Source organism: Phyllosticta citriasiana (assembly GCF_038021145.1).
Source record: "Phyllosticta citriasiana strain CBS 120426 chromosome Unknown IWZ02scaffold_7, whole genome shotgun sequence".
NCBI lineage: Eukaryota > Fungi > Ascomycota > Dothideomycetes > Botryosphaeriales > Phyllostictaceae > Phyllosticta > Phyllosticta citriasiana.
The window spans coordinates 352,463-361,546 of record NW_027117284.1 but is presented as its reverse complement, the minus strand read 5'-3'; the positions used below and the strand labels follow the sequence as shown (position 1 = coordinate 361,546).

The 9,084-nt window shown below is 52.2% G+C and overlaps 4 protein-coding genes across 4 annotated transcripts; 2 read left to right on the top strand and 2 right to left on the bottom strand.

Moving 5' to 3' along the window:
- Positions 1–409: 409 nt before the first annotated feature.
- On the bottom strand, positions 410–1,746 carry IWZ02DRAFT_452022 (uncharacterized protein). Its single transcript, XM_066767558.1, has 2 exons — positions 1,357–1,746; positions 410–1,305 (listed from the first exon to the last, which is right to left on the bottom strand). Exons 1-2 carry the CDS (start codon positions 1,504–1,506, stop codon positions 688–690), a joined length of 768 nt encoding a protein of 255 aa, XP_066622161.1. The 5' UTR covers positions 1,507–1,746; the 3' UTR covers positions 410–687.
- A 139-nt stretch (positions 1,747–1,885) lies between these two features.
- On the top strand, positions 1,886–3,563 carry IWZ02DRAFT_519461 (RNA polymerase I associated factor, A49-like protein; the record flags this gene model as incomplete). Its single annotated transcript, XM_066770740.1, has 4 exons — positions 1,886–2,030; positions 2,081–2,972; positions 3,043–3,165; positions 3,219–3,563. The coding sequence occupies 4 exons, from the start codon at positions 1,886–1,888 to the stop codon at positions 3,382–3,384; spliced, it is 1,326 nt and encodes a 441-aa protein (XP_066622160.1). The 3' UTR covers positions 3,385–3,563.
- A 486-nt stretch (positions 3,564–4,049) lies between these two features.
- On the bottom strand, positions 4,050–4,716 carry IWZ02DRAFT_490701 (Sybindin-like protein; the record flags this gene model as incomplete). Its single annotated transcript, XM_066769684.1, has 4 exons — positions 4,050–4,070; positions 4,120–4,354; positions 4,416–4,629; positions 4,680–4,716. The coding sequence occupies 4 exons, from the start codon at positions 4,714–4,716 to the stop codon at positions 4,050–4,052; spliced, it is 507 nt and encodes a 168-aa protein (XP_066622159.1).
- A 213-nt stretch (positions 4,717–4,929) lies between these two features.
- Positions 4,930–7,659, top strand: IWZ02DRAFT_270841 (kinase-like domain-containing protein). The gene is made up of 6 exons (XM_066763475.1): positions 4,930–5,235; positions 5,302–5,371; positions 5,429–5,578; positions 5,648–6,445; positions 6,499–6,636; positions 6,733–7,659. The coding sequence occupies exons 1-6, from the start codon at positions 5,141–5,143 to the stop codon at positions 7,486–7,488; spliced, it is 2,007 nt and encodes a 668-aa protein (XP_066622158.1). The 5' UTR covers positions 4,930–5,140; the 3' UTR covers positions 7,489–7,659.
- Positions 7,660–9,084: the final 1,425 nt, after the last annotated feature.

Below are 9,084 nucleotides of genomic sequence, written 5' to 3'. Positions count from 1 at the left end.
GATATAATTATATATATATATATATATATATATATATGTTCACATATGTATATGTATATATATATCTTTATATATATTCTACTCCCCTACCTGCAAATCAACCCCTTTTCCTTTATTACCTTACACTCTTTTAGTTTTTGCTTATTCCCACTTATATTACTAATCTAGTAATTTTACTGTAAGGGCTTGGCCCGAAATGTCTAACCATAACCATTAAAAACACCCCTTAAAAAGAGTTGCTATATATATATATACACGAGTCTAATATGGTTTAAACCTACTAGATAGTATATTATATTAGCTAATCTTGTACTATTAGGATAGCTATCCTCGTCTCTTATAGTCTTAGACTCAAGAGGGACGTTAAACTAAATAAATAAATAAATAAATAATTATTATTATAACTTAATTTAAACCCCTATAGTGCTAAATCTTATAATTATATACTATTAGAATAGCTATTCTTTTTTCTTGTAGTCTTAGACTTAAGAGGGATATTAAACTAAATAAATAAATAAATAAATAAGTAAATAAATATCATGCTACTACCCTAGTATATAGACTAACTAAGTAAGATAGCTACTATCTCGCTTACTATGCCTTTTTAGGTCGGCTAGCGTAGTGGTATCGGTCCTGCTACCTCATAATAAATAAATAAATAAATATTATGTAATATACTGCCTTTAACTAAGCGACCTCAGTAGCTCCGCTAGCAACACCCTTCACATTAGACACGCTGTTAGCCGCGCTGCCTGTCTTTTGCTTTACGTCGTCCGTGTTTGCTACCTTGCTTGCACCATTTTTGAGATGGTCGCGGTTGAGCTTCCTTGGCCCGGTAGAAGTCAGGGAGCGAGCAGAGCTGTGGGAATCTTTCTCCTTGCCATCATCATCAGCTGGAGGAGATGGCTGTGAATTTTTGTCCTTTGAATCCTTGCGACCATTCTCAGAGTCCTGCCCTCTCATGCCGTCCATCAAGAAGCTTATGCGGCCACCGGTCAAGTTGTTCAGCTTGTCGCCGACAGCCGAGCCTTCAAGGGCCGCCCCATCGCTTTGGTTGAACCATTTGACAATGTAGTAGCCACCAAGACCCCAGAGAAAGACGAAGCTTGCTCCCAGGGTAGTGATGAACGTGGTGGGGAGCACAACGAGTAGAGCGACTCCGACCATGAAGGCCGTGAAGAGAAGAGCTACCAGGACGCCAACGAGCAGGGCGACGATCAGAGAGAAGACAAAGACGGTGACGGTGAAGACACCAAACATTATGAGTGGAAAGCCGGACAGTGCAAGCTGTGCTAATAGGAAGGCCTGTCTAGTCAGCCTGCATGTCGAGTCGGGAGGCCGGAACAGGCACCTTACAGCGAGTTTTGGATTGGCAGACGCCCAAGCTTGCAACTTGGAGAGGACCTCGGCGCGCTTGGCGGGTGGAAACAAGCCATCGATGACGCTCATGGATTTGGATTTGAACGTGGATGCGGCAGTGGAGATGGTGTCGAGAATGGCGGCCATGGCGGCTGTTTGAGGCCGAGGAGATTGACTGAGGACGGAAGGGAAGATGCGAAGCAGAGATGGATGCTTGAGGAGCTCACCTAGGTTTAATCTAGAAGTGATGATGGCATGATGCAAACGAGACAGGAAAACCGGGAAGTCGCGACATGTCGCACTGCTGTGCAATGATGGACACACGACACGACGACCACCCACTGACCTCAGTCTGGTGGCTGTTTAGGATCCCCCCTTGTGCGTCACTCGCTGCCGTGCTGCAACCGACGGCGGGGACGGTTCGGGCCCCTTATCGATACGATACGTGAGCAAAAAAGTTCAGTTGCAACCACCGCAACGTCAACTTAGTGTTTACCTGAACACCCACCACACCACCCGTGACGCCATGGCCGACCACCACTCTGAGAAGAAGCGCAAGCGCTACGCCCAGCGAATCGAGCGACCGGCCAAAAAGGTGGCGCTTGATGCGGCCGCCACGCCTGTCAAAGTCTCCTTCTTGGAGGACGACGCCGAGCTTGGTCCCGTCGTCGGTTCGTAGCATCAATTACCCTAGCCAGCACTGGACTGACCGACCCAACAGCGGCGACTCCCGGCGTATCCTTGCCTCCCAGCATTGCATTCACCCCCTACAAAAAAGACTCGAGCGGCAAACACGCCACACCGTACGGATTGCTGCTAGAGACCTCTGATCACCCCAAGCTCAACTTCACTGCAACCGAAGAGCAGGATGGCTCCGCCGAAAACTTCCTGGCACATTACGTCGGCATCTACGACCCGGATACCGGAGAGCTGAAGATGATGAAAGCGCACAAGCTCGTATTAAGAAGCACGTTGAGGAGCGAAGCAGAAGAGATGAGGACACGGCGTCAAGAGGCCGCCGAAAAACAAAGACAGACCAACTTCAATCTACGACAGGAGCTTGGCAAAGAGTTTGGCACCAAAAAGGCCAAAAAGGCACTTGCTTCAATCACAGAAAATGCCATTACCCCCGGCTCTGGTGCTTCGGGAGACTCGGTGGCTGCAGCAGTTCTCCAGTCAGTCTCCGATGCTACTTCAGACCTGCCTACCAAAGAGTCGCTTCAGGCTGCCGTGAACGAAGGAAAGCCCCGACCTCAAGCCAACCTGGACGCCACCAGTCCGGCCGAGGTCTATACCCCCGAGTCGCTGATTGGCATCGACACCCTACGACTGGTGGACGTTCAACCTTGGATTGACGCCGTACAAAATGGCGAAGACGTTTCGATGCACAGTCGTTTTGTTGCAAACCGGCTCGGAAATCTTGCAGTGCAAAAGAAGGGCCTAAAGAAGCTCAAGGTTTTGAAGTACATCTTGCTTCTCGTCGATTTTCTGGACGCCCTTAAGCCATCACGGAGTGGATCCAAAAGAACCCCCCCCCGAGAGGATCTAGAGAAGAAGACCGGAGCCAGCGGAGCTCTCCTCGACAGCGTGAGGCGCAAATTCGCCATCGGAAAGTATGTCCTCAAACAAGCTCATGTCTCCTTTTCTCCTTTTGACTTTTTTGGCCTGCTAACCACCCCGCAGCGAGCTGACGAAGTGGCACGTGGACTACCTCATCACGCACGTTGCCGCGATGGCTTTGATTGTCGACGACTATGAGGTCGATACATTTGAACTAAGAGAAGACCTCAAATTAGACAACAAACAGTAAGCACGCGCAATACACCATGGAAGGCCGCACCGGATTAACGCGCTGGCAGGATCGCTCAATACTTCCAAGAGATTGGTTGCAAAGTCAACAACCCCACCGACAAGGAGCGCGGAAAGAAATACTCCAAGGCGGAGGCAACAAATCACAAAATTGCGAAGCTTAAGATACCCCTCGATTTTCCAAAGCAGCGCAACTTGCCAGCAAAACGCAGGTGATGAGTGTTCTTTGAAGCCCATGCAAGTTGGACGTTCCAAACGAGTCACCAAATTTGTTGCGAAACATATACCGGAAGAGTAGTTGCTAGCTGTAGTATGTACTGCTCGGGCGTTGCTTTTGACAGGAATCCACAATGGTCTTGAGATCTGGCTGCATCAAAACGGCATTGTGCAATAGTGCACTGAGAAACTCCTCGCACGTTTTGTCTAGGCATGGAAGCACGGCTTGAGCAGAGCGTTTCCACGTTAAGAGACATTCATGGGCAGTTTCATGAAAGGGAACTTTTTCTGGAACTTGAATGATTCTCTGGATCCCCCTGGATCACGATTTCCCGTACTAAGAGAGACTTCGATGTCCCACATGGAATGCTTCTTGTTCCACCTCATATGCCACCAACCTGCGACGGTCGCGTGTTAAAAAACAGCAATTATTTGGTATTTAAGGCTCTCTAATGTCCCCACGCTTGGGAATCTGGAGTTGAAACTTTTAGGACGCATGGCCAGAGTCAGCAGCGAATAGCATGGATCGGGCGGGCCAATGCGAGAGATGCGGTGTGGTGGAAGAATTTCGATGCTCTGTTGCAGTTCGGATAACCCTGTCCATGGAAGAAGGTGCTGCCAATGAATGCCTAAGGTTCTTTTGGTCTCAAAAGTTGATCGAATTCTTAAGAAGGGAAAACCGAATTCTTTAGCGAGCCTGTTAGAGACAATCCTTGAGTTCATCATGTTACTCACGATGAAGCTGTCGAGCCCCATTTCAAAGAGCTCGTTGGCTACGCCAACACCCCCAGGGTGTTCAACTGGTGCGATTGGGTTTTTGACCACAAATTCAACATAGAGGTTCGCCCATATTTGGTGCAGAACTATGCGAAGGTTGTTCGTCTTGGTGTCGGTGAGCATGACAAACTTGAGACGGGTGGGTGTCTCGTAGTAGTGGAGCTTGTATTCAGCGGTACGGTACGACAAGAAACTTGGAGCGACGAGAGATCATCAGCATTGGAGAGATATACAGCGAGCCGGGTATGGCATACGTATCGTCTTCGCCGCCCAGCTGCTTGACCATGTTACGAAGGGAGAAGATTGTCCCGAACATGAGCTTTGCATCGTCCTCCTTTGACAGGGCTTTGCGGCCACTAGAGTCCCGGTCGCCGTCGCTGACAAGGCTGCCACCTGACTGAGGTCGAATGGTTTTGGCGGAAGAGGGAACAGGGCGCTGCATCCATCGTTTGCTGTAGATGCATTCGCCTGGCGGGCGTCGCGTTAGCGAATGCTGGCGCGAGTGGAGGGTCGCATACTGTGGCGGTCGAAGATGTAAAAGGAATAGACAACCATGGCGAAGACAGCGAAGGTCAGCGACAATGACGGGATGTTGTGAAAGGGGTGCGAGGCAAGCACATGGTTGTGAGATGTGACTGCGGGTGGCTCATGGGTGGTGACGGGCGCAACTCGACCTCCTCGCTTCCTTGTGCCGCAGCCGCAGTGACGGCTCCGCTCCGCCCCTCTCCGCCCCGCCCGTTCCTCAGCCAAAGTTACTAGCTGCCGGCACTTGAGACCCTGGGAGCGATGCTACAACTCGCCGCGCCTCCACGTCTCGACACTTCTTGTATATTCCCACCTTTCCTAGACAACCAACCGCACGCGCCTTACCTCTTATCTTTTGACCCAGGAACATCGACACTACCCGCACACTGGTCCGCGACCTAGAACCCTGCATTCTTCCATTCTCCTCGCCTCGTCCCCCTGCCTCGACCCCGCCATGCCTTCGCCGTCTCCGCCGCCGGCTACTCAGTCTTCGGACCAGCTCTCTCTAACTGTGCCTGATGAAAGCAGACCACCGCCGGTCAAACATGCGTGAGATGATGCCCAAAATCGCCCCTGTCAGATAAGTCCGCTGAAACCAGTCGTCTTCTGCTACAGCTCCGCGCCCGCATACCAAAGCCCGCTCCGCCATCACCGTCGCGCCGCGTCGCACACAAGAGAAGTCAAGGTCTGCATCGCAAGCCCATGCTTTCGAGACATGTCATCTGACGGCAGAGACGCGCAGGAAACATTAAACGCTCGATCCGAATACAGCAACAGCGAAGACGACGGCACCGCACAGCACCGAATAAATCAATATATTGTGAAGCAAGAAATAGGCCGGGGATCCTTCGGTGCTGTCCACTTGGCTGTTGACCAATTCGGCACGGAATTCGTAAGTCTAGCCTTGCAAACAGCATTGTCTCGAATCATCGTGCTGACTCACAACTCTCGAGGTTCGCAGGCGGTCAAGGAGTTCTCCAAGTCGCGATTGAGGAAGCGCGCACAGTCAAATCTGCTTCGCAACCCCGGTATGCGCCGGCGACAGAACCCAGCCCTAGCAGGTCGCGGGTTCAATTTGCCCTTACATCGCCACTCCAGCAGCGACACGAACAACTCTCTTGACCTCATTCGGGAAGAAATTGCCGTCATGAAGAAACTCAACCACCCGAACCTTGTTTCACTCATCGAAGTGCTCGATGATCCGGACGAAGATTCATTGTATATGGTCCTGGAGCTTTGCAAGAAGGGTGTCGTAATGAGGGTCGGGCTGGAAGAGCGAGCAGATCCGTACCACGAGGAGCAATGCAGGTGCTGGTTCCGGGACATGATTCTTGGGATTGAGTACCTCCACGCCCAGGGCATTATTCATCGCGACATAAAGCCTGACAATTGCTTGATTACCAACGACGATGTACTGAAGATTGTAGACTTTGGAGTGTCGGAAATGTTCGAAAAAGACTCGGAAATGAAGACCAAAAAGTCGGCTGGCTCGCCGGCTTTCATGCCCCCAGAGCTATGTGTGCCCAAGCACGGAGACGTGTCTGGAAAAGCAGCGGACATTTGGTCCATGGGTGTGACGCTTTACTGCTTGCGCTTTGGAAGGATACCGTTCGAAAAAGCTGGAATGATTGATCTTTACGACTCGATCCGGAATGACGAGGTTGAGCTTGGACCCGACTGCGACGACGACTTTGCGGATCTGATGCGTAGAGTCTTGGACAAAAACCCAGAAACACGAATAGTCATGGACGATCTCCGCGTATGAAGGACCCGTCCGCCACATTCGGGCTGAGAAGCTGACCTGGCATGTAGGAGCACCGATGGGTCACGCGAAGAGGCATGGATCGTTTGCTGCCAAAGGAAGAGAATGTTGCCACGATCATTGAGCCGCCAACCGAGGACGAGGTGAACGCGGCCATTACTGGCAACATGGGCCACTTGCTCATCGTGGTAAGTCATCTTAGAGGCGTCTTCGCAGCTTATACTTTTTGCTCTCTTTTCTCTTCTTTCTTTCTCGTTCCTGCGCAGTGTTGACGTGGCTGGCAGATGAAAGCAGTGAAGCGTTTTAAGCAACTTTTGTTCAGGAGGCGGCCAGATTTGGTGCAAGGCATTTTTGGTCAGGCGTCGCGGATGGTACAGCCGCCTCTTTCCATGAAGGCACCTCATGACAGGGTAGCAAGGGCGCAAAGCGAAGGCACAGCCAACAGCACACGTACCGAAAGCAAACCCAGTCCTGAGGGACTGCGCGAGGTGTTGGGGACGAAGCTCGACCAATTGACCGATCAGTTGGCGCAGCGAGTCGAGGGTTCAACCATTTCATCTCGACCCAGTTCTCGACCTTCAATATCACCAAGTCCTCGTGGTTCACCAGCCCCAGGGCATCCTGTCACACAGCAAGTTGCAACGCGGGTCGACATTGGAAAGGGTCATGCGCACGATCCATTGGAAGACACTTTGTTTTTGGACATAGATTTCCCGGCGGAAAACTTGGCTCAAGAGTATCAGCATGTCGTTTGCGAATCCCCAAGTGCCGTCGACATGGACGTGTACGAAAAAGCCTATGAGGAGGAGATCAAGAGGATAGTCAAGGAGCGCGGTCAGAAGAGGCCAACTCTCTACCTCACTCGCCGGGTCGAGGGCAAGAGGAGCATTTGCGAGAACCCTTCGCTGTCGGACGCTCTGCAATTGGGGACGGAAGTGTCAAGGCAGGGGGCATCAGCGCTGGCGAAACTCGTGGAGAAGGCCAAGAACAACGCCGAGGCAAAGGTAGACGAAGCTGCTGGCAGCTCCAAGACGTCTTGATCAAGGCGGGCTTTTATTATTCGAGAGGTTGGTTGAGGGTTGAACGTCACGGGAGAGCGTGTCAAGGTGCAATAGGAATGCGGATGGCCAAGGGCAGATGACCGGTTGTGGGCCAGGATGAAGCTGTCACTTGGAAGCATAAGACGGCAAGTCAGGCGCAGACAGGCGAGCAGGACGCCTGAAAAAAAAAAAAAAAAAAAAAAAAAGGGTCGGAGGGGGCTCTTTGTTGTTTTCAAAGAAATGGCGGTGCGCGCGCGCGAGTTACGGATTCGGTAGCAGTGCGGCGGTGTGTGGTTCCGTCATATCTTGTTGACCGACCTGGCAGCTGACGTAATTGTAAGCTGAGATTGAATGCAGGCTCGGCGCAGCAGTACCTGCATCCGCGCGGTGGCAGCAATTATTGATCGTAGACGATCCGAGGGGTAAGAGGAAATGTATGAGGCTTTTGATGATTGGTCGTTGACGCGGGGGCGCGCTGCGGGCTGGGGAGGGAGCGCATCAAAGTGCGAGACTGCGCTGACGCTGAAGATCTTGGAATGCGAGTCCGGATGGGACGCTGTGGAGTTGCACATGCGATGATGTGGTAAGGCATATTGAGGTGAGGTGTAGGTAAGGTCTAGTATTTTGAATAATGACGTAGAGCTGGGGCGATGCACGCACTGCCGGTGGCTGCACTGGCTGCACTCGGTGGTTGAAGCCGGAGCTATGCGCAAAGGTGCCGCCGTTGTCCGAGGAAAGTGCACCTCAGCCGACGACTACTGACTGAGAGTCCGAGGAAAGCCTCAGCGACGGGACGTGTGCATGGTTGAGGCTGTGGTGGTCATGGTGGTGGTGTGCGAGGCATCAATTTCATTGTCACAAGAATACACCTACCTCAGTTGTCCGGGCTTTGGTTTGCGTTGGAAACAAACATGCAGGGAGACGAAATATTTTTACTGAGACTGTCTGCAGAGACCGAGTAATGGATTGGACTGGGTGTAGGTACAGTACCGACTTTTGTTGACTGCGAGCAGTGAGGTGGTGGTAGTGGTGGTGGTGGTGGTGGTGAGTTGAGTGGCTCTGCCATGCCACCAACCAAAAATACCGCACCAGAGCATCCCATCGCTCCCGTAATATCCTCACGCCCCTCGTCCCGCTTCTCTCTTGCCGTTTTTCTCGCCCTCTTTTCCTCGCACCTCTGCTCTCTCTTGTCCACTTCACAATCCACACACATGCTCTGTGTCTGCCGCCCGCGCACAGCCGTCAGCGTTGCTCGCCTCTGACCTCATCTTGGCTGCGTCACTCAGGTGCAGCCTTCTTTTTGTCAGCGACAACGCGACTCTCGACCCTTCTCGACGCCTTTCAACTGCTGCTTTGCTTCGGGCGGCCTCCGCGCCTCGGCCGCCAAGCAAGAAACCTCTCGCTCTCGATCGCACTCCCGTCGGGCAGGCCACATCAACACCCTCTTCTCTTTCCGCGACGCGCCCGCCCTCCCCCTCCACCACTCCTGGCTGACACCCGCCTACACCGCACCTCGCGCCGTTTTGCGAGCATAACGCCTACTACTCCTGGGCTTTGCCCCAGCCCGAGACGTCGAGTCTCTCACCATCGCCTCCT